The 25,840-nt window shown below is 42.5% G+C and overlaps 1 protein-coding gene across 1 annotated transcript in view; it reads left to right on the plus strand.

Moving 5' to 3' along the window:
* PRKCD (protein kinase C delta) overlaps positions 1 to 25,840 on the plus strand; it is a 68,126-nt gene that overhangs the window by 20,937 nt on the left and 21,349 nt on the right. The window contains exons 4-5 of the mRNA XM_065407300.1: positions 24,220 to 24,376; positions 24,993 to 25,024. Coding sequence (XP_065263372.1) covers positions 24,220 to 24,376; positions 24,993 to 25,024 — 189 coding nt within the window. The remainder of the gene's footprint in view (positions 1 to 24,219; positions 24,377 to 24,992; positions 25,025 to 25,840) is intronic.

Here is a 25,840-nt window from a genome sequence, read left to right on the forward strand (position 1 = left end):
GAGAGTGAGCAAAGTGAACTTTTCTAAATATGTTTTGATGGTTCATTTAACAAGACTGAGGCCTATCTTTGTCTCACTAAGGAGTATGAAAAATAATCATAGTTTGCACTGTAAATACCATAGAATTTTTAAAGTTATCACACACAAGCATATAGTCTCTTCTCAAAGATTTACTGTAGCAGTGATGTGCTGTTACGAAAATTCTAATATACTACACAGCATGCTAGCATGCTATGAGAACTCTGATAAATAATTAAAACTAAACGGCAATTATCAAAACAAATGGAGAAAATAGATGTAATATCCTTGTGCTTCTTTACCTCCTTCTTTGTTAAATCATAAGTCTCTCAGTTGTGAATTAGTGAAATCATCCTATAATTAACACAGAGAGAGTGTTAATCTATAGTGTTGTTAAACCTTTGGATAAAGTCAGTATCCAAGACAGTTTGCTCTTCATTCTTGTCAATCTAAATCTAAATTCTAAATCTTTCTTTCTCTTTTTGTACTTGGTTTTATGATCAGGCAAGTTGGCAGTTTCAGTAAAACAAAAAAAAAAGATATTTGGAATGGTCATTTTGTGTGTTATAGCTAGGGAGTGTTACATATTTTTCAGCATTAATCTTGCCTTTATTATTGCTGACATGACTTCTTGCTGAGAAATTAAAAAGGAACATTAGAAAACTAGGGAGAGCAGAGTGCTAATATTCTTATACTATAGGGGAAAGCCTTGTAGGGGAAACTGATTTTCTCTGAGGCTTTCTATTTTTTCAATTTACACCAGAAAACGAAGGATAAGATTTGTAAAAGTATTTAGATGTACAAGTCCCCTTGAAAGACTTGTGCTCCTAAGTCACTAAGGTGTTTCCAAAAATTTCACCTTGTTTCTTATACTGTGTAGGGCTTTGTTTTTATAAGATAAATATTATTCCACTAACATAACATATGAGGTGTTTGCTTAATGACAGCTAGAAATAGACTTAGAAGTTTAGACTGATTAACACTCTACAGGGCAGGCACTGCTTCACTTGTTTTGAATTGGGAACTGCATGATCTTTACATGCTCCTGTAATTAGATCCAAATATATATTTTTACATAAGAGTTTTGGCTACCTGCTTCTGGGTCATTCTAACCTACATTATAAAAGATGTGTGTGACGTTATTGACATAAACTGTGACCGTATAGATCATTGTTGCAACCAGGGTCCTATGGTTGCACCAGTTCTTATATAGAGGAGGCCAAGTGGGGTGTCTATGGGAAGGTTGTAGTTTGCTGGTTATGATTATGCTGTCTGTATGTGTGTATCATTTTTGGATTTGAAGTTATGAATATTGGCTATGTACTTGTTTGATTCTAAGTAGCCTTAGTGAAGCATTTGGTCAGCTTCTTGAGAAAGGACTATTCTCAGTAAGTGCCCAATCAAGAAACACTTAACTGACAATGGACTTTGGGAGATGCCAATCCACATCTGAGCTTTCCTGGGAACGTTCAAACTAACATGTAAACAATGGCGTCAGCCTGCAAAAAGCTGAATAATTCATAGACATGTGACTTGCCCAGGTGACTGCAAACTCCATCTTGTTGAGGGGATTTTACACAGGAGAACAAAGGGGTATCCACCCACAGGAGAGAGACTATATAAGGCCCTGGAAACCCCTCCATTTTGTCTTCAGCTGGCTCAAAAGATAGCTTCTCCACCCCAAAGAGATGCCTGAAAGAAACTGGAACAAAGGACAGTAACTATGGGGGTGTGAGTGATTGCTGGACCCAGACTAGGAAGGAGTCTGTAAAAGAAGCTTATTGGAACATCTCTGAGGGTGAGATTTACCTGCATTTAGTTTCCTACTGTATTAGGCTTAGACTTGCGTGTTTTTGTTTTATTTTGCTTGGTAATTTACTTTATTCTGTCTGTTATTACTTGGAACCACTTAAATCCTACTTTTTATGTTTAATAAAATCACTTTTTACTTATTAATTAACCCAGAGCAAGTAATCAATACCTGGGGGAGCAAACAGCTGGGCATATCTCTCTATCAGTGTTATAGAGGGCGAATAATTTGAGTTTACCCTGTATAAGCTGTATACAGAGTAAAACAGATTTATTTGGGGTTTGGATCCCATTGGGAACTGGGTATCGGTGCTGGAGACAGGAGCACTTCTTAAGCCGTTTTCAGTTAAGTCTGCAGCATTTGGGGAACGTGGTTCAGACCTGGGTCTATGTTTGCAGCAGGCTAACATGTCTGGCTCAGCAAGACAGGGTACTGGAGTCCCAAGCTGGCAGGGAAAGCGGGCTCAGAGGTAGTCTCAGCACATCAGCTGGCAGTCCCAAGGGTGTTTCTGTGACCCAACCCTTCACAATGTGTGTACATGGTACAATTATTCAATACACTAGTGAAAATAGAGCTATGTATTAGACCTCTTCAGTATCGAAGAAGGAAATGAGGAAGCTGCTCAGAGCGAGAATATAGAAGGCTGGAGCTCATGAGAGAACTGGCAAAGGAAGAAAACAGTAGGGAGTAGAGTGGAAAGTTAGGCACCATGATCTATATCACTGAAAGTTGAAATGTTTAAATCTAGGACAAACTAATACAATCATTGCATGTCATGCTGCACATGCATTAGGCTGTTTGACCAATTTGAGAGTGCTGGCAAAACAGCATCTTATTTTGGATGCTTCCATGGCTATAAGTAAACGCCCAGAATGGGAGCAGCTTTTATAAAGATAAGAAAAATCACATGAAATTAATAATTATTAACCATTTTAGATGTAGACCAGAAGGCCCTGAGCTGTGGTAATTGGCTTCCTGAATTATTCAGTCCTATGATCTCCTATTCCTAACTGTAAAATATAGGTGCAAATGCCAAATACCCCTTGTGCCCCCGCATATAAAAAACAAACAAAAAAAAACCCAAAACCCAACAACAAATCCCTAAAACCTCGAATGAGACAGGAATGTATCATAATAGTATCATCAGTTTATAGTGCTTAATCGAACTACTGCAGAAGTTTCTTTAAAATGTTTCTCACTCATGTGGATGGGATAATACTGACGACTTGTCTACATGGAAAATTATTCCAGAATAGCTATTCCTGATTAACTTCAAGTGTGGATGCTCTTACTCTTGAATAAGGGTATGTCTACACTACGAGAGTAGTTCGATTTTACTTAAATCGAATATGTGGAATCGATATTAAAGTCGAACGTGTGTGTCCACACTAAGGACAGTAATTCGACTTTGTGAGTCCACACTAACGGGGCAAGCGTCGACATTGGAAGCGGTGCACTGTGGGCAGCTATCCCACAGTTCCCGCAGTCCCCGCTGCCCATTGGAATTCTGGGTCGAGCCGCCAATGCCTTCTGGGTAAAAAAATGTGTCGAGGGTGCTTTTGGGTAACTGTCGTCATCCAACCGTCACTCCCGCCCTCCCTCCCTGAAAGCGCCGGCGGGAAATCAGTTCGCGCACTTTTCTGGTCAGTGACAGCGCGGACGCCACAGCACTGCGAGCATGGAGCCCGCTGCGACCATCGCTGCAGTTATGGCCGTTGTCAACACCTCGCACCTTATCATCCACCTTTCCCAGAGGCAGATGCTGAGAAATCGGGCGAGGAGGCTACGGCAGCGCGGTGAGGACCTGAAGTCTGAGAGTGGCACAGACCTGTCACAAAGCACGGGACCCCGCGCCGAGGACATCATGGTGGCAATGGGTCATGTGGATGTTGTGGAACGGCGATTCTGGGCCCGGGAAACAAGCACGGACTGGTGGGACCGCATAGTGCTGCAGGTCTGGGATGAATCACAGTGGCTGCGAAACTTTCGCATGCGGAAGGGGACTTTCCTCGAACTTTGTGAGTTGCTGTCCCCTGCCCTGAAGCGCAATGACACCCAGATGCGAGCAGCCCTGACTGTCCAGAAGCGAGTGGCCATAGCCCTCTGGAAGCTTGCAACGCCGGACAGCTACCGGTCAGTCGCGAACCACTTTGGCGTGGGCAAATCTACCGTGGGGGTTGTTGTCATGCAAGTAGCCAACGCAATCGTTGAGCTACTGCTCTCAAAGGTAGTGACCCTGGGAAACGCGCAGGTCATCATAGATGGCTTCACCGCAGTGGGATTCCCAAACTGCGGTGGGGCTATAGATGGAACTCACATCCCTATCCTGGGATCGGACCACCAGGCCAGCCAGTACATTAACCGAAAGGGCTACTTTTCAATGGTGCTGCAAGCACTGGTGGACCATAGGGGACGTTTTACAAACATCAACGTCGGATGGCCGGGCAAGGTTCATGACGCTCGTGTTTTCAGGAGCTCTGGTCTGTTTAGACGGCTGCAGGAAGGTATTTACTTCCTGGACCACAAAATAACTCTTGGGGATGTGGAGATGCCTATAGTCATCCTCGGGGACCCAGCATACCCGCTAATGCCCTGGCTCATGAAGCCCTATACTGGCACCCTGGACACTGAAAAAGAACTGTTCAACTACCGGCTGAGCAAGTGCAGAATAGTGGTGGAGTGTGCTTTTGGCCGTCTCAAGGGGAGATGGAGAACCTTACTGACTCGCTGTGATCTCAACGAAACCAATATCCCCATTGTTATTGCAGCTTGCTGTGTGCTCCACAATCTCTGTGAGAGCAAGGGGGAGACCTTTATGGCGGGGTGGGAGGTTGAGGCAAATAGCCTGGCTGCTGATTACGCCCAGCCAGACAGCCGGGCGATTAGAAGAGCCCAGCGGGACGCGCTGTGCATCCGGGAGGCTTTGAAAGGTATGTTCCTGAGTGAGCAGGGTAACCTGTGACTATTAAGTTTGTTTACAGAGAAGCTGAACCTGCCCCCGTTTCTTTACCCAGTAAATGTTCACTATCTTCTCCTGTTACATACCCCATTCACCCCGTTCCCCCCCTTCCAACACACGTTTAAAAATAAAATCACTTGAATTTTGTTAATGAACACCGTTTTCTTTATTACTGTTTTCTCGGTAAAGTGTTGAACCTGGGACGCAGACTGTGGTGGGGAGCGGGTGTAGTGTAGTGATGCAAAGGACGCTTCTAAACTCCAGGAATGACAGGCTCCGCACTGGTGGACTGGTTGTTTCAACGGAGCCTGCCACCCCTCCTGTTCGGGACTCTGTGTGTGGGGGCTATGTGACTTTGTGGCAGGGGGAGGACGGTTACAGATCCCCTGCTGCGTGGCTCTATGATCCAGGATAAGGACCGCTGCATAAGATCTCTAACCGCCCTCCCCCGCCACAAAGTCACATAGCCCCCCCACACACACACACATAACATGAAAACCACCTCCCAGACTGACCAGGGTAACTAGTGACTGCAATGTGTGTGTGCCCTGCTGCTGAACCTGCCCCCGCCTCTGTACCCTGGTAAAGGTGACTGTCCTGTCCAATTACCAACCCCCTTCCCCCCCTTCAGACAGACTCTCCTCTAAAAGAACATGATGGAAACAGTAATTAACAGAAACGTCTTTTTTATTAGCAACTACACATGAAACTGGGGGATGAAACTTGGACGGGGGCTTGGGTGAGGCGGGAAGGAAAGGACTTATCAAATTTTGGGGAATGAGAGCCTTCTGGTACTTGAGCAGTCTGCAGGGGTGGAGTGAGAGTTTTCACGGACTCTGCCGCCCCTCCTTCTTGGGACTTTGGGTGAGGGGGGTATGGGACTTGGTGGCGGGGGAGGGCAGTTACAGATAGACTGCAGCGGGGCTCTGTCCTCCTGCCTCCGGTCCTGCAGAACATCCACAAGGCGCCGGAGCGTGTCCGTTTGCTCCCTCATTAGTCCAAGCAGCGTTTGAGTCGCCTGCTGGTCTTCCTGCCGCCACCTCTCCTCCCGTTCCATGTGTGATCGGTGGATTTGGGACAAGTTCTCCCTCCACTGGGTCTGCTGCGCTGCCTGGGCTCGGGAGCAGCCCATAAGTTCCGAGAACATGTCCTCCCGTGTCCTCTTCTTCCTACGCCTAATCTGCGCTAGCCTCTGGGAGTGTGATGCCAGGCTAGGTCGGGAGACAGCCGCAGCTGTGGGATGGGAAAAAGGGAGTGAATTCCTCAGAAAGATAAATTTTGTTGTGAACAAAGAACATAGTCTTTCTCTGTGAACAAGACCATGCACAGCACCTATCACATGCGCACTCAGGACAAGGTCGAATTTTCGGCCTTCGCATTCAGTGCCTGGGGTCTTTCAGTGCAGATCAGAGAAGCGGGGCAGGACACCGGAATTTGTGTAGCAGGCTGACATGGTAAGCTGTAGACTTGTGGCTGCTTAAAACTTTAATAATAGCACTGGCCTCCTTTCACGTTCAAAGCAATGCCAGTCCCTGCTGCCAGCAATCGGCCAAGCATGAACTCTGCCCCTGTCCCACCCCCTCGCGGCTGTCCCAGGGAACGATCCCTGTATGCTGCCCCTCTCCCGCCTCCACTGCGTGGCTGTAAACCCCGGTTACAGTTCTGTAAAGGAACAGGCAAGCAATCCCAATACTAACATTCCCCTACCTAATTCAGGTCACCATGAGCGACATCACTCTGATGAGGATTTCAGAGACGGAGAAAGAAAGGATGCTTCGGGAAAGCCTGCAAAGACCAGGGCCGTATGCCGCCATGCTCTGCAAGGCAATGATACCCGAGTACTTGCTTGTCTCCTGGCGCGGAAACGTTTCCTACTACGGAGGACCCAATAAGGCCGCTCTCCCCAGGAACCTGATGCAAAGGCTTTCCAATTACCTCCAGGAGAGCTTCATAGAGATGTCCCTGGAGGATTTCAGCTCTATCCCTGAACATATAGACCGGATTTTACTGTAGCTGCACTGGCAGGGACTAAACAGTAGAGTGGCTAGGGCAGAACAATCATGCTAAACCGGACATTGTTAGATTTTTTTTCAGTAGTTGCACTGCCAAGGACTGAAATGTTAAGCGCCTAGGGTAAAGTAATCATGCAAAACCCATTGTTAATATTGTTAATATTCCTGTTCTGTTAAAAATAAATGTTTACATGTTTAAAACACTTACTGACTGATCCTTCCCCTGATTCTGTGTCCGGGTTAACGCCTGGGGACAGTTGGTAGGGGATCTCTGTAAGGGTGATGAAGAGATCCTGGCTGTCGGGGAAATCAGCGTTGTAAGCGCTGTCGACTGCCTCGTCCTCCTCATCTCCTTCCTCATCTTCCCCGTCCGCTAACATGTCCGAGGAAGCGGCCGTCGACAATATCCCATCCTCAGAGTCCACTGTCAGTGGTGGGGTAGTGGTGGCGGCCGCACCTAGGATGGAATGCAGTGCCTCGTAGAAACGGGATGTCTGGGGCTGGGATCCGGAGCGTCCGTTTGCCTCTTTGGTCTTCTGGTAGCCTTGTCTCAGCTCCTTGATTTTCACGCAGCACTGCGTTGCATCCCGCTGTATCCTCTCTCTGCCATGGCTTTAGAGATCTTCTCGTAGATCTTTGCATTCCGTCTTTTCGATCGCAGCTCGGAAAGCACGAACTCATCGCCCCACACAGCGATCAGATCCAAGACTTCCCGATCAGTCCATGCTGGGGCCCTCTTTCTATTCTGAGATTGCATGGTCATCTCTGCTGGAGAGCTCTGCATCGTTGCCAGTGCTGCTGAGCTCGCCACGATGTCCAAACAGGAAATGAGATTCAAACTGCCCAGACAGGAAAAGGAATTCAAATTTTCCCGGGGCTTTTCCTGTGTGGCTGGTCAGAGCATCCGAGCTCGGACTGCTGTCCAGAGCGTCAACAGAGTGGTGCACTGTGGGATAGCTCCCGGAGCTATTACCGTCGATTTCCATCCACACCTAGCCTAATTCGACATGGCCATGTCGAATTTAGCGCTACTCCCCTCGTTGGGGAGGAGTACAGCAGTCGAATTTAAGAGACCTCTATGTCGAACTAAATAGCTTCGTGGTGTGGACGGGTGCAGAGTTAATTCGATGTAACGGTGCTAAATTCGACATAAACTCCTAGTGTAGACCAGGCCTAAGAGTGCCTTACTCCAAATTACCTTAATCTACATATGAAGTTAATCAGGAATAGTTAATCCACTTTCAGTTCAAACCCTCCTGTATTCTGAATAAACTGTCATGTGTGGGCAAACCCTAAGAAAGGATATGATTTACTGTAAGTAAAGCAGAAGGTTGCTGTGCTCTAAAGTTACCTTGATGCAGTGCATGAGAGTTGCTTAATACTTCTTCAGGTACTTTTGAGGGTGTGGACCAAGAATATGCACCCTGCCAAAGGGGCCAAAATTAGAATGAAAATTGCAGAACCATAATTTCAGAAAGACTAATATTTAAATATTTGAAAGCTGAGAGCTGATGGCTTTGTACAATAAGAACTATGGCTAAATGCCCTAATTGATAGCAGGAGTTTTAATTAAAAGCAAAGCATCAAATTATCACAACTCAGAGAACTTTTGTTTCTTGAATTTGTCTCAATAGATTCTAATCTATTCAGAAGCAAAAATGGCAAAAGAATTTATGCTTACACTGGGATTGTAAGTGAGAATTTTGTGAGGTATTTTGCCATCCAGCCAGAGTATGTTTCTAAAAAGGGACAGCTAAATATTGTTTTTCCTGATGAGTCATTCCTTATCACAACAGAAAATCAGAGGTTCTAATTATTGATAACTAAAAAAGAGTAGATACATTAAGACACCACATAAGGGGTTTAAGTGTTCTACATAGACAATGTTTTGCTCTAGCCAACATTTATACAATGCTACAATAATTTATGCTATTTTTTTTTATAAAAAGGTGTATATGCCTATTGGGTGTGTTGAGAGAGGGCAGCATTTGTATGTGAGAACGTGGGGTTACATCTGGCTGCTTGATGGCAAAAAATGTATCTATGAACTAAGACATTCAAAATTTAAGTACCGGTAGGTTGTTTTTTTAAAAAAAGCCTAAATATTGAGCCGAACATAAAAAGAGATCACCATGTAGGACATCTTGACTGGCCTAGATTCATATTTTAATTTTCCTGTTACGTAAAAAAAAAAAATTCAACAAGAACTTCTGTGTGGGAAGTATGAGCCTTTCCTAGCGTTCAGAGCAATTACAAGCTAACCCCCTGTTCTGGTGCAGGCTGTTCAGTCAGTGAAGATGCACCTTCAAGACTTGCACTTAAGTGCCTTTTTAAATGTACGTTTTACAAAAGGAATCGGCCATTCATGCACTGACAATTCAACACCCATTTCCAATATCAACTTAAAAAGTGTTCGGTAAGCAGCAATAATGGATTTTTTTGGGGGGGGGGAAATCAACCTCAAAAATAATCAGAAGAAAACAAACCATTTTGTCATCTTTATGGGTAAATAGCATAATGATTTGGGTTCTGCAGAACAAGTATTTTGACTGCATTGCACTATCATATACTAATGCTATAAGTAGAATTCCAATTAACTGTTAAAGCAGAAAAGTTTGTTAGTGCATTTGAGGAATGTCTGCACACTCATCTTTACTTTTCGTATTGGCAATACAACCATTGGCTATTACAGTAAAAGCTACAGTTATTATAAAGGGGAACTGAGATTACATTTAGCCACGTCTCCATGTAGACAAGGTTTTGTTATTATCTCGGAGGCTTATATATTTCCATGAAAATCTCCTAAATTTATTTGCTGATTTCTCTAAAATAATATAAAACAAGATTGTTTTAGAGCTAGTATTTCAGTTTTCTGACAGTTTATTTTAGGATATTGCTGATATTATTAATTACATTTTGCCTTAATATATTACCTTGCTTTTGAGGGTTTGCAAATGTGTATAATTATCCCCATTTTCGAGATGGGGAAAATGAGACCATGACTTGCCCAAAGCAATGCATCAAACCAGTCTACTTGATTCCCAGTTTCTTGTTTTAATTACTAGACACACACTATTGCCTCCTTGACAATACTACCTTTCCTTACTTCTGTCCTAAATGTTTGTTTATATGGTGTTTGTGACGGGTTTAACCCCCCATCTGGGATGCCACCTGATGTACTGGGATTTCACTGAGCCTGCCTGCTCCAGTAGCCTGAGCTCCCTCTCCCTGTTTTGCTGAATTATGCTCTCCTGCCTCTGGCAGCACACACACACAGGTAGGGATGCACCAGCTATAGAATCACAGAGTCTGCAAACCGCTGTCTATGAGAAGACTCAGCTAGGAACTCACCCAGCACTCAAGTGCAGCTCCCCTCTGGAAAGTATACCCAAAATAATAATGTCCTGCACTGTAGAGAAATCTTTACAACGTAAGCTCATAAATTTGACCCCTCCCTCAATGTGGAGGAAGATATGCACAACTTCTTGCCACCTCCCCCCCCCCCCCCCCGCAGTTAGAGATTGCACAAACTGGGTTTAATAATAAACAAAACAAGTTTATTAACTATAAAAGACCGATTTTAAGTTATTATAAGGGATAACAAACAGAACAAAGCAGATTACTAAGCAAATAAAACAAAACATGCATACTAAGCTTAAGGTCTTACAGAGACTGGTTTCAAGAAGTAATTTCTCACCCTAAATGATGTTTTAGGCAAGTTGCAGAGTTTCTGTAGCTTAGAGTTCCAGTTATTTCTCTTTACAGACTAGACTCCAGTCTTAGTCTGAACTCAGCCCTTGCCTTTCCCTCAGCTTAGTTCCTTTGTCTCTTCAGGTATTTTCAGCAGTCTTTCTTCTTGGGCAGGAAGGCAATGGAGAAGATCCCTGTTTGCCTTATTCCCCAGCCTTAAATAAAATTTACATAAGGCGGGAATCTTTTGTTTCCAAGTCTTGACCTCCCCCTCCTTTTAGTGGAAAATTACTAGAAGTCCAAGATGATGTTTAGTACCAGGTGACAGGACCACCTGACCTAGTAGTGTCACAGCTAGGAGGAAGGAGAGAGATTAGTATCTTCAAAGTCTTATTGTTTCTTCCTAATGGCCCATCAAGGCTGATGACCTGATGTTTGGTGGGTGTCTCCCAAATACACACACAGTTGTAATTGTTACATAGTCAATATTCCTAACTTTAGATACAGAAATGATATATGCATACAAATTGGATAATCACAGTCAGTAAATTAAAACCTTTCCGATGATACCTTACAAGATCCATCTTGCATAACATATATCTCAGTTATGCCATATTCATATCATAAGCATATTTCCATAAAGAATATGGAGCGTAACATCACAGTGTTTAATATTGTTCCATCAAATATATTATTACAGAATAGTTTCTTTGGAATAAATTGCTATTAAAATGGTAAGCAAAGAAGGGCTGCCTTGAGATATAGCGGTAGCACTTAACTCATGTTCCTTTGTTGCAGATTAGGGTCTGACAGGAAGCCTGCTAGATAATTTGGAGACAGAAAGGTCTCCTTCCCAGTCCTTGAAGTTCCTTTCTCAAGGACTCTTTAGAGCCCTGACTTTCAGGTACCTGAACCCAAGGCCCCCAAATTGTCCCTTCCTGAGAATTTCTTCTTGCCTTCCATATTACCTTTCCTTTAAAGAGAGAATATTGCGGATGGAACTCAGGTGACTTTTTTTCATGCAACAGAAAATGGGAATGGGGAGAAAGGCATGTGACCCCCTCACAATCTATAATGTTATGTACTTTCTCCCCCACCCTCATATTGTGTAATAGGAAATGAAGTGATGCTCCTAAAAAGCAGCTGCAGCTTAATGGTGTGCAGATGCAATACATTTTATGCCTTGCTTGACCTTGTTTATTCAAATGTAGTTAATGACCTTATCCAGTAAGAAAACCCAGCATCACAGTGCATGGTTTAAGACTGAGCCTCACTGTGTATGTGAGCAGCTTGGAAGCAGTTGGAATATCTTTTTGTTTTGTTTTGTTTATTTGTTTCTGGACTTTGAATTGCCATGCTGCTCGCTTCAGCTTCTAGGAGAAGGGGTTAGTGAATTATCTTTCTTTTCAGAGTTATAAGTTATATCAGAAGGCAAATGCTTCACAAGTTATTTCCAGCAAATTAGCTGGTCTTGTTGGGAGGAGGGAATATGAATTGCTCAAAGATGTGTGTATGCTGCTTTAAATGTAATGTGTCTTCTCTACATGTTGTGTAGGGAGTGTTGAGTAACTGAACATGAGATTTTTAAGAGGGGGAGATATAATTTAGCTTATTATTTTTCATTCTAAGAGACAGATGTACAGGTGTTCTGCTAACACCATCTGCATGCTGGGTAGGGCTAAATTCCAATACAGTGCAATCTCTGTGGTGCGCAAAGCATGTTTGGCATTCTTGTCTCCTTTTAAAAATAATAATAAACCATAATGATGATAAATTAAAAGTCAGAAGATGGCCCTATAATTTGTAAGATGAGAGGGAGAGCAAATTTATCTGCGAACTAGGGGGGAGAATAATATCTCTAAGAGATGCCGTATTCAGTATATTGTGATCTGTCTCATACTAAACTGAACTTTCAGTTCTCTCCCTCAAGTAAATTGATGGTTTATATACATGACCATAAATGGACTTCCTGAAAATCAAACCTCTGAAAGGTGAGATTTTTTGAAAAATCAAATAAAATATTAAATTTATTTTATTCTGTCATAGACACAAATTACACTGTAGACAATAAGCCAGCAATATACATGATCAGCCAAGTACCATAAACCACAAGACAGAGGGAACTGAATTTAGTTTTGCCAATGCACAGGAGGTAGATAATGTATTTTCAGATGTTAGGATGGACTGGTTCTCCTTGTGCTTTAAAATAGGGTTCCTCTGTTTACAGAGAGCAAGAACTATCAAGCATTTCTGTGCAGACATGTTAACTCTATGAAAACATTTAGGGTGAAGTCTTGGCTCCATTGAAGTCAGTGGCAAAACTCCCTTTGAGATCAATGGGGTCAGGATTTCACCCTTTGAATTCTCCTCACTTCCTACCCCATAGCGCCTTGCTGTGGCAGTAGGTGGGTGGAGTGGGAAGGTGAAAACTTTAATATTGCAACAGTGTTGCCTCTTGCCATTCAACCATTATTCACACGCAAACCATCACAGCTGGAAATCCTGAGTTCCTCCCTTGCCTTGCATCTGATGTAGGTGGTATGTCAGGCAGAGGAGAATAGCAGCTTGGTGACAGTAGGATTTAGGGATTTCATCCTGCTTCCATTCAAGTCCATGGAAAAATGTCTGTTAACTCTAATGGTGAGGATCAAGCCCTAAGCTACTAAGCTGGTGGGGAGGAAATAGCATGATGAGAAAAGGACCAGTAGCACCTCTCAAGAATGAGCATTAGCTGTAATTTTTTAAATGAGAAGTAAGTTGTCTATTTACTCCTTTTCTCAGTGTGATCCCCTACCATTTGGGTGTTAAAAACTTGTGCTGGCTGTGGTGTTCAATGCATGGACTGCAGATTTGTCCATTTTAATCTGTCCCCCCGCCCCTTGTTTAAAAGGCAGTTTGCTAAAACACTGGTGTCCTTACTTTGTCTTTTTTCTAAGAGTGCTTCAGCATCATTAACTTTCACCAAAGACCAGGACCTTTAGATCACACTCAAAGGTAGATATAAATGCAGTATTCCCGTAATACTATGCTGCAGTATCTCAGTCAAAGCAGTAGGATGTCAGCTCAATTCTTGGTGTGGGGTTTATTTATTTATTTATTTACTTAACACACTCTCTCTCATATATATCTATAGGGCAAGGTGCCCTGGCAGTCTAAGAAAACAGCTATTACAACTAACTCATTCAGTTACCCTTGCAATGGAAGTGCAGAAACTTCTAAATATATAAGTCCTGTTAAAAGGTTCTGTGGAAAAAAGAGTATTTGATTAGTTACTCATATAAAAGGTTTTAGCATAACTGCCTAGGGCTGGTGTAGATTTAGATTGAATGTTCTATGCAAGATCACTATCAAGAGGGTACTGCTCATGTTAGTAAACAAATGCAGAATTTTATTGGTATTGAAACCTAAAATATGTCATCAAAGCCAAATGCACAAGTACTCTCAGAACAAACATGTTGATACAGATAAAATAAAATACAGAGAACATTAAAATACATAGAACAAGAATATACATGATGGTGGAAAAGTAAATGTGAACAAAATATACTGTTTTAGCAACAAACATAGTAAACAAAGAAAAATTAAAAATAATCAAGAGTAGCAGATGTATATTTAGATTTATTATTTTATTAAAATGTAGAGATCTGGAAAGTTTTCCCTTTTAAAGTAGTTTTTGTACAGGTAATTCATTCGTGTGTGTGTGGCATGTGTGTCTGTAGCATGCATGCAGACTGTAGGGCCAGGTTGAAGAACTGCTTTCTCTGAGCTGAACGAGCCTGTGCAAGGCAAGAAATCTAGTTTGGGAAAAATGTGTATTGCTGTGCAAAGGTTCTAGATGGACGTTTTTATTGAATTTGGCCCGGAGGGCTTTGTTAACATTCAAACAAACCAATAGCAATGCAATAGAATGTTTAAAGGGACACTGTGAACTTCAGCTTTAGTAAGTTTTAAATTGAAGGTGGTATTATTAACATGGGGGAAAATGTGTTTGCAGTATGTTCTTTTTACGTTGGCAGTGCTCCTTTAACTGGTCAGCCATTTAGCACAAAACTGGATTTCACCTATCCACACAAATCCACCACTGTGAAACATTTATGGCAAGCTCTCTGTTTTTTTCAAATCCCACAATTTGCTTTCCCATTTCTAAGCTTTCGGGGGGGGAAATCCATATTGTATAATGAATAAATTAATACCTTGAGAGCTCAGCTCTCTGTCTCTCTCTATGAATATTGGTTTGTCAGCTTCTGGCAAAACTTTTTCCTTGGGCATTTGGAAACGAATGGGCTGATTGGGCTGAGATCATGCTCTTGGTATGGGGGTTATTGTCATTGTGGTTAGGTTAGATCTAGTAATATTGTTTAGGTAGCTCAATAAAATATATTATATTATAGATTGTTAAAAGTATGAAATACTACTTGTTTCAATTACTGTGATTTACCTAGAAGCAGGACTAGGCACTGAAGAATTTAAATAAAAACTGTATGTTCACATAGATACAGTTCTTCTGGTCTGATTGCAGTGTCATGATTGGGGGTTGATTTTATCCCCTATCTCAATGTATAAATGCTGGGAGTAGGTTTTAGCTATATTAAAAGAGCTGGTTTGAGAAAAGGATCTGAATTTTAAGAAGAGAAAAGGAGATATTTGAATAATAAGTGATTGTTATATATTTTTCATATTTTCTCATTATTTACTATGCAGGAAACATTTAGAAAAGCTAAATGTAATGGTGTGTTCTGGAGCTAAAATGATTCATTACAAATCTAGATAGTAATTACAATTGTTGTGGGGAATTTTCTGACACCATCAACACAACAGCATAATTGTTGATTTTGCAGTTGGTATGTTACCATTTCTGAGTGTGTTGAGCATGTATAGCATAAGGATCTAGTCTGTGAAAATCCTGCCAATCTCTGTTGCACTTCCCATGACTTCACACTTTTGGGGAAGGGCAAAGTTCCCCATGCTTGTGTGTTGCCCCCAACTATTTGGAATTCTGACTCATTTCCACAGCCTGCTCCTCCCAGCCACTACTGCTATCTGAATCTCAGCTCACAAATAAAATCTTTCTTCCCATTTGACCTTATGATAGCTCCGCTTTTTGAAGTGGTTTCTGGCAATATGTACTACAAGGCATTTATATAAAGAATTGAAATGGACTATACTGTAATCTTACTGTAATTCACTTTAGATATCATTTTAAAGCAGTCTTAGCTTCTCAGATGCAGTCTAACCGCTGCTGTGCAAACTTCCCTATTTGCTCTGGAGCAGAGGTGAAAATGTTCTTTTCAATAATAGTTTGATATATTGGTTGATTTCGGCCAAAGCAGTGCAGATATGTAATTTAATAAGGCAGTCACTTGTAGAAGCAGGTTGTTCTGGAATACAGATTTTGACATTGATACTGTCTGCAAGGATTCTTAAGATAAAATGGGGATGCAATGGTTAAGTACAGTGACTGTTTTACTAGCTTTAAATTATGCTTCCCACTACCTGTATGCACCGACTTCTGAAGCTTAGAGGCCAGCCTAATGCTTTTCTTTGGAGTTCATTGTCAGTTTTACCTCAAGTGGGGGAAACATATTATGATTTTGTCCCATGTACTGATCAGCAGCTGGCTAGAAAATGAGTGCAACAGTATTAGATTGCTATAGTAACTTCAGCATGAAGAGAACTACTTCCCATTTTCATGGTGAACTCTTCTGTTAGGTTCACAGCTTGCAGGTTTTCCTGAAGCTATATTTTCATTCGATTCCCCACCTGAGAAGCTTTAATTTATTAAATGTTTTCCATCTGCATTGAGCTAAATTATCAAAATGTAGGCCTGAAAAGAGAGGCTGTTGGGGTACAATTATGCAAGAAACAGCTTTTCTCCCCCTTTGGCTATAATGCTGATTAAATCACTCCCCTGGACACATCTGTTTTATGCATCTGATAATCCAAAATGTTACTAACATTTGGCAGAGTTACTATTATGTTCCTTTCTCCAGCCTACACACTTGCACACATTTTTCAGTGTGTGATTTTACTGAAGCATTCAAAGATTTGGTGTCTGTATATATCAAAATACCACTTGCTCAGAAGAATTAAGCAGTGGGGTAATATGGTTTACAAGTGGAATATTGCTGTTGGGGTTAGTCTTGGGTTGGCTATCTCAATAAGATAAGTTGAAACAGCAAAACTGAACTATTTTTAATCTTGTTCCTGGTGCAGAGATGTGATTTACTATGTGTATCATTATCATCGTCATCATTATTTAATATTAGAGTATGAGTTCTGGAGTAAGTTCTCCTGTGGGCTAAGATCAAACAACAGTAGTTTTAAGCCAATGGCTCCCAAATTATTCAGGAAACTCTATTTGCATTTAGCAGCACCAGCCATTGACGTCTTCTCACAGTTAATTGTCTCTTCCTCGCCTTACCTCATAAAACTGGGTCTGTCCTTTATTCTAAGATTTCATGGATCACTGGTTCTTTCTTCCCATTCCAGTGAAACCAGAAAACCAGTTGAGGGTGCTCTTAAATCCTGACATATGATTGATTGCATGCCAAGCTTGGTTATAGATGTGAATGCAGTTATTAGGCAGGGATACAGCACCTGACTCAGGACAGTGACTGCACCACAAGTAAAGGTGGGGCAGAATTTGTGTGGGCTTACCCAAAGAAAGACAGCTCTGCTTTGTGGTTGGGGGGCGAGGGAAGAGAGGAAGAAGGTCAGAAACTGCTGCAAAAGGCGCACACACACACACACACACACACACACACACACACACACACACACACACACACACACACACACACACACACACACTGTGCATAAAGGTAGAAACCTGGGTGGATCAAGTCTGTATGTGAAAGCAGCAAGGCAAGGAAAATTTAACTGTTTCATGGCTATGTGCTGCTTGCTGCTGCTTATGTGCCTATACCTTTGCTGGAAAGGGGACAGGCAGAGGCAGGGCAGCCCCAAGGGAGCCCATGGACTGGAAGGAAACCCAAGACAGACAGTATTGCAGCAGGGGTAAGGGGGCTCACAAGTACGTGGACTGCTACTGCCCGTCGTGTGTTTAATAACCCACGGCAGCCTCATGGACTAAGGGAGGCAAATGATCATAGGAAAGTGTCCACGCACTCAGGTGAGCAGGCTGTGTGCATTAATGGGATGGTCAGCTAAGATGTGCAGCAAATGGTCAGTGACGTTGTTTCTGAGGTTTTCTCCACAGCATTACAACGCTTCAAAGGGTGCAAGGTCACCTAAAAAAACCATGATGTTTTCTTCCACCTAACACAAGGGATGGCGGTAATGCTGATCCCGGGGGTGAGTGTAATAACCACACAGAGGTTGGGGAAATGGGTGGCAGAGGTGGTATCCGGCCTTCCAGCCTGGCAAAGGGTGGCAGTTGCAGGGGCCACAGCCAGGTGCAGGGATGGTGCTCAACCAGTCACTCAGTGAGTTCACCTAAGGGGAACAGGAGTCAGCCGATTGGGTTATTAAATACTCTGGGCCCAGGAGTGGAAGGTTGAGAAGCCTGGGCAGACCCACCTAGGGGTAGCACCTTCAGTGGGGATCACTGACGGTATTACACAGCTGCTGCAAGCTAATTTGCATTTACAACAGCAGCTTCAGGCAGCTAGATGTGAGAGGTCTGCACAGGGTGACAGGGTAGGCCCAGCATGGGTTCAAGTTTCAGCAGCAGGACAAGGAAGGGGCACATGGCAACTCATCGGCCATCAGGGCATGTAACCGCAGGGGACAGGGTAGACACTCCCAGGGGGCCTCTGGGGGAGCAGAGCTCTGCAGTACGGTTATGCCGGGGTAGCTTACCCGATGGGCGTTCACCTACTCAGTGCAACTAAATATAGAATCCTCACAGGCAATTTGTGCATGTAATATCCCTATGGCACAGGAAAGGGTTCACAGACAGTAAACATGGACAAGGCAAGCAAAACAGCAAACTGTCCAAGAGGCCAAGGGTGCCTAGAACATGAAAAAATTGGGAGACTGCCCTCGTCGTCTAGGCGGGTGTTATGGTACAGGCCTACCCAGACAGCAGCCCGGCCTTTGTTAATTATATGAACATAATTAGGCGGGCACCCAATATGTTTGGGGGCATGTCATAAGCAGGTTCCATTAAGGGCAGCAACACAAACTGGAATAAGGTGGCATCACACACTGTGGTTCAAGGGCATAACACCAAGGGCGCCAGCGGTTTGTTCATACCGCAACAAGCCCGAAAAGGGCTCCGGGCACGTAATAGTATTTGCTGGGCATTTAATAATGGTGGTTGTTTAAGACGCCTACCACCGGCAATTTTATTTCAAGGCTATGCCCATCTGCTGTTCAGAATCCTGTGCAGCTTTTCAGAAATTTAGTGCAATGTTGCACAATTTTTGTTTGCAGGGTGAGCTGGGTCAAATGAGTGTTTTCACCTGTTGGACACATTTCAGGCCCTGGCTAAATAGTTGGGGAAACCCCTAGCGAAGGACAAAACAGAAGGCCCCTTTCACGACATTAACCTACCTGGGCTTTGAGCTGAACTTTGCTTGCAGGGTTGTTGCCCCGGGGCGGGCTTTTTGAGCCCGGCTGGCAGCGGCAATGGCTGGCATAGCCAGACCACACAATTACAGATGTAGTAAGACTTGTGGGTGTGGAAAAGTTTTCTAAGTCAATTTAAGGGGGTGTCATTGTGGAGGTACAAATGGTTATTAATTTGGGTCTAATATACGGGTGTGCCGTTGGTGCGACAACATGGCAGTGGTACAGGTTATCAATCGCCAAACTTCCAGATCACACAGGATTGGAAAGTTGGTAAGGGCATTTGTTCTCCAATGCTTAACTTCAACATCTGTTTTTTCTTCCAAGCATGTGCTGGGCATGGATAATGGCATAGCAGATGCCTTGTCTCATTTCCAGTTTGCTACGGGTTCTCTGCAACCTCGGAATGTCATGTGGCTGGTGAAATGCAGATTTTTTTTTTTTTTTTTTGGCTCCAGCTTTCAAGTTGTTTGTTTTGTTTTCTTTTAAGGAGTCTTCTCAATACAAGGATCCAGAGAATGGGTCGCCTATGCGGCCCTCCGTTAAGGGCGGTTGCTGCAGTACCAGGTCAAGGACAATGCAGTTGCTGGTGTCCCTTGACGATCACACATGGGACAGTGGGTTCTTTCTCCCCAGGAGGGCTGCTAGCCAAGAGGCCATTTGCGGATGTCTGGGAACCCGGCGGGATTGGGGGGGAGGCAGCCAAGCAAATGGCTGGCACCTCCTTGTGGCGGATGTTCAGTGCAGGTACTCCATAGGGAGGGCAGCCAGTGACCTGGTAAAGGACTTAAAAGGAGGTACTTGATAAAGAAACAGAATGGGGGAGGGGGTTCGGGGACTCCCATGACCGGTACGGAAGAGAGCCAACCCCTCCTCCATTCTCATAGCCCTCCTTAAGCTTCTTGCGAGGCTGGTGGATGGTAAGGTCCAAGCTATGGATTGGCTGGGGGACCTGGATGGAAACAAAGGGGGGCTGGTGGAAGCCTTGGAGAATTGATTTGAATAAACATGGATTAAACAAAGGTGGGGCTGGTGAAAGCCCTGGAGAATTGCTTTGAATAAGCATGGATTTGCCTGCACTGTACACTTTATCTGCCGGGTAATCCCAGACATCTATATAATAAAGTTGCAGCCTGATTAAAACCTATAACAAGTCTCCTGTCCTTGCGGTATACACAGACAACTCCTCTCCCAAGTTCTGTCATTTGTTGATTCCTTTTTAAGTGTGGTGGGGACAGCCATCTGATATAATGGCAAAAGCAACGTCATGCTAGAAGGGGAATACGTACTTCACCAGTGTTTGAGAAATGCTATCATCATAGGTTTCAGAGTAGCAGCCGTGTTAGTCTGTATCCGCAAAAAGAACAGGAGTACTTGTGGCACCTTAGAGACTAACACATTTATTAGAGCATAAGCTTTCGTGGGCTACAGCCCACTTCTTCGGATGCATATAGAGTGAAACATATATTCAGGAGATATATATACACACATACAGAGAGCATGAACAGGTGGGAGTTGTCTTACCAACTCTGAGAGGCCAATTAAGTAAGAGAAAAAAACTTTTGAAGTGATAATCAAGATAGCTCAGTACAGACAGTTTGATAAGAAGTGTGAGAATACTTACAAGGGGAGATAGATTCAATGTTTGTAATGGCTCAGCCATTCCCAGTCCTTATTCAATCCTGAGTTGATTGTGTCTAGTTTGCATATCAATTCCAGCTCAGCAGTCTCTCGTTGGAGTCTGTTTTTGAAGTTTTTCTGTTGTAAGATAGCCACCCGCAGGTCTGTCATTGAATGGCCAGACAGGTTAAAGTGTTCTCCCACTGGTTTTTGAGTATTATGATTCCTGATGTCAGATTTGTGTCCATTAATTCTTTTGCGTAGAGACTGTCCGGTTTGGCCAATGTACATGGCAGAGGGGCATTGCTGGCACATGATGGCATATATCACATTGGTAGATGTGCAGGTGAACGAGCCCCTGATGGTATGGCTGATGTGATTAGGCCCTATGATGATGTCACTTGAATAGATATGTGGACAGAGTTGGCATCGGGCTTTGTTACAAGGATAGGTTCCTGGGTCAGTGGTTTTGTTCAGTGATGTGTGGTTGCTGGTGAGTATTTGCTTTAGGTTGGGGGGTTGTCTGTAAGCGAGGACAGGTCTGTCTCCCAAGATCTGTGAGAGTAAAGGATCATCTTTCAGGATAGTTTGTAGATCTCTGATGATGCGCTGGAGAGGTTTTAGTTGGGGGCTGAAGATGACAGCTAGTGGTGTTCTGTTATTTTCTTTGTTGGGCCTGTCTTGTAGGAGGTGACTTCTGGGTACTCGTCTGGCTCTGTCAATCTGTTTTTTCACTTCAGCAGGTGGGTATTGTAGTTTTAAGAATGCTTGATAGAGATCTTGTAGGTGCTTGTCTCTATCTGAGGGATTGGAGCAAATGCGGTTATATCTTAGAGCTTGGCTGTAGACAATGGATCGTGTGGTGTGTCCTGGATGGAAGCTAGAGGCATGTAGGTAAGTGTAGCGGTCAGTAGGTTTCTGGTATAGGGTGGTATTTATGTGACCATCGCTTATTAGCACAGTAGTGTCCAGGAAATGGACCGCTTGTGTGGATTGATCTAGGCTGAGGTTGATGGTGGGATGGAAATTATTGAAATCATGGTGGAATTCCTCAAGGGCTTCTTTTCCATGGGTCCAGATGATGAAGATGTCATCAATGTAGCGCAAGTAGAGTAGGGGCGTTAGGGGACGAGAGCTAAGGAAGCGTTGTTCTAAGTCAGCCATAAAAATGTTGGCATACTGTGGGGCCATGCGGGTACCCATAGCAGTGCCGCTGACTTGAAGGTATATATTGTCCCCAAATGTGAAATAGTTGTGAGTGAGGACAAAGATATGCAAACTAGACACAATCAACTCAGGATTGAATAAGGACTGGGAATGGCTGAGCCATTACAAACATTGAATCTATCTCCCCTTGTAAGTATTCTCACACTTCTTATCAAACTGTCTGTACTGAGCTATCTTGATTATCACTTCAAAAGTTTTTTTCTCTTACTTAATTGGCCTCTCAGAGTTGGTAAGACAACTCCCACCTGTTCATGCTCTCTGTATGTGTGTATATATATCTCCTGAATATATGTTTCACTCTATATGCATCCGAAGAAGTGGGCTGTGGCCCACGAAAGCTTATGCTCTAATAAATTTGTTAGTCTCTAAGCTATCATCATAGGTCATGGTTTGGAGTATTCATAGATTTGTTATTTTGTCAATTCTGGCTGTAAAATTTTATTTTCCAATAGCTCTGTTTACTCCTCAATTCAGTTTCATTAATGGGGCTGAAGGTAAATTTAGGATAACCACCACTAAGAGGCTGCATACAGTGCGTGTTCAAACACTACCTCAGAATGGAAAATAAAACTATCACTCAGATCAGTGGGCATGTCTGAAACAGAAATCCATGGGAAAGTAGGAGAATGTGAAGGTTGTTGGATGCAGTAAGTTTTAATATCGTAGTATTATTCTAATACATAGAATATTTGAGTATTTGTTGATAGAGGGGCCAACTTGGCTCCAACTGAAGACTTTGGCAAAACACCCTTTGACTTCCAGGAGAGCATGCTTCAAGGCAGGCTGCTAACTGCGGTGCTGTATTATCACGGTGCTGAAATCGACTTAGACTACAATTGTACCGCAAGTGAGGGGTGCTCATACTCATACATACTAATGCTAGCTCTCATCAGAGTTAGTGCACTAAAAATAGGATAGATGTGGTAGCATGGGCAGTAGCAGCAATGGCATGGGCTAGTCATGCTGAGTATGTACCCATGGGGTTCAGGCAGCTAGCCTGTGCACCACTGCCTGTGCTACTGTGGCTACACTACTATTTTTAGCATGCTAGCTCAGATGACAGCTATCACAAGTGTGTCTACTTGACTAGGGAATTGGACACCTAGCTCATGGTGTAGACGTAGCCTTAGGCGTATTAAAAAATAATTATGCTTACAAGGGATATGGTTCTTACCCCTTGTCTGTTCCTACCTGACTTTCTCCTCCCGCCATCACCATGGAATTCTCTACATCCCAAACTACAACCTCTCACTACTATAAATTTTTCAGCCACCCCAGACAAAGAGCAGTGGATGAGCATTTCTGAATGCATTGAACAACTGATCAGTTCTCCATAGTTGACTTGTGCTTTTCCTTAACTGGCTAGATGGGGTCATTCTTGAGCAGCTTTTCCTTATCCCCTGCCCTGCAAAAAAACACATCTCCTTTTCTGGGGCTGAGTGCACTGCTATACCAGTGATTCCAGTCTTTTTTTTACTTTCTCTTAACCACTTTAAAATGTCTCAGTTAGGACCATCCCATTCCAATATCTTTTCTTGCCTTTACATTTTGGAATAAAAAAGTTAGTTGAATGTGAACAAGTGTCACTGAAGGGATTAATAAGAGAATCACTTTACTTGGAATTCTGTATCTCCTTAATGAAAATGAAAGATTAGTAATAAGGTCGCTCCAAGACCTGTATGATCCACTTATTTTAGCAACTTGGGATTTTGTGTCATACTCCTCACCAAGGTAGTGTAGGATCCTTGTCTCAAAGCTGCACCATAGGATTGTCTCCTCTGGGGCAACTGTAGAAGTATTGAAAAATATATCATGTTTATTAAAATAGGGAATATTGGCAGCATCTGAGAAGCTCACTTCCTCTTATGTGTTTCTGAAGCTGCACGGGCCCTGGTTTCTCCCCCGCCGCTCTTCCTCTGTTAACTTGAAACATAAGCATGGCTTGTTTTTGGTTCAGCTTGTCTTACATCATTTCACTTTCATTTCATTTAAATTATGCAGCAGTTTTTGTTCAAGAAAATGCCATTGAATGCACTCAATACTAGGAAAAGTGTTTAAGGTTACTGCTTAAATTTAAAAAAAGCTTGACATTGACAAGGAAAGAGTATTGAACATAGACCTTCTTTTACACATAACTTTTATAATATGTCTGGGTCTAAAACCTGATAAGGATAATTTTGTCATTTCATAGTACTGTATGTTGGGGTGTGTGTGTGTGAAAGAGAGAGAACTAAAAATATATATCTAAATTATAAGTCTAAATTATAACTTTTGGGAAGGTGGTATTAATTCATTTTCATTACAACTTGGTATCATTTTAAAACAGTTTCTTTCTTTATTTTTCTCCGCAGATTGCAAACAGTCAATGAGGGAAGATGAGGGGATTGTGACTATGAATAGGAGAGGAGCTATCAAGCAAGCCAAAATCCATTACATCAAAAATCATGAGTTTATTGCTACCTTCTTTGGACAGCCCACATTTTGCTCTGTCTGTAAAGACTTTGTCTGGTAAGAAGGAAACAATATATGTAAGCTCAGGTTTATTCTTGGGAGTGAAATGATTAAAAAACAACTAGCTTCAGATGTACTGAGAAATGATGGGAAATGTTGTAAATCACTCTGTAGCCCTTGATGTTACATGTCATGTATCACATTGGATGAGAACAATATATTATGTTATGTAGTATTGTAGCACTTAGAAGCCCAACTCATACATTTTCCCCACATTATGCCATAGTAATAATTTAAGTATGGATCCTGAGCCCACTGAAGTAACTGGCAAAACTTCCATCAACTTCAGTGGGAGCAAAATCTGGCCCTTAACTGGCAAAACCTTCTCAAAGGAATATGTCTGATAATTGCCTTGGGTATAAGGCAGTGATGTTCAGACCTTTAATGGAAGTTTTCTTAGAGAAGAAGAAGTAGGAATCTTTTGACATGCTTCATTGAGAAACATTGATAATAGCAGGACCTAGACTGATAGAATCAGCATAAATATTGTGATTTAAACCTTGAATCTCGGGCATGTGAAAGCAACTAAAAAAAATCTGTTTTGAACAAGACAAATATCTAGAGCTACACTTTCTGCCTTTGTGATTTTCTTTTTGTATTGTTTGTTTTTCAGGGGACTTAACAAGCAGGGATACAAATGTAGACGTGAGTTGACTCTATGCATTTTGTAACTATGACAAACTTTTTAATATTACTCTGTAGATAGGTATATGTAACATGGATAATGTACTGTGTAAACATTTATCATACAAAGTGTATAATCACTTTCTCAATGATACGGATGTTAATTATAACGTGTTAAGTGCTAACATAGGGCTCTGTAGTTGGATGTCAAATGATTGACCTTTCCATCATTGAGCCTTGAGTAATAAGGTTAATGGGCCAAATTCTCTGCTGGTGTAAATGGGTGAAATGTCATTGAAGATAACAGCTGCACCCACTAACAACATCAAAAAATTGGGTCCAGTAATTCCATTTTGGTGTTTAGTAAATATTGGAACATATGGGAAATCTTCTAAATAGAGTTTAAGGACTGCAATTTTTCCAATCAGAAGAAACCCTTGATTCATTTCTTATGTAGTTAGTGATAGCAGTATCTTTCAGTCAAAGTAGATCTTGATGTATGCTATATGGTAGCATCAGCCGATGCCAAAGTACTTTTGTTTCCAAAATTTGCAAATGTAGTAATGTTTTCACACACACATACCTCACCCTCAAATGCTGGTGGCATCACCTACAGGAGAGACTGGTGGTTCAGAAATAAAGACATAAACTAGAGACAATAATCTCCTACAGATACCTCTCTTGCTTACAGAGAGAGGCACTTTCACTTGAGAAATATGGATTAACACTTGTAGATTTTAGAGAATGCATATTTCATATTAGACTTTTCCAGAGAGGAACACCTAATCCTCTGTATCAGTTAATTGATGGGTTATTTTCCTTTTCATTTCTCTCTTG

This window comes from Emys orbicularis, chromosome 7 (genome assembly GCF_028017835.1).
Source record: "Emys orbicularis isolate rEmyOrb1 chromosome 7, rEmyOrb1.hap1, whole genome shotgun sequence".
Lineage (NCBI taxonomy): Eukaryota > Metazoa > Chordata > Testudines > Emydidae > Emys > Emys orbicularis.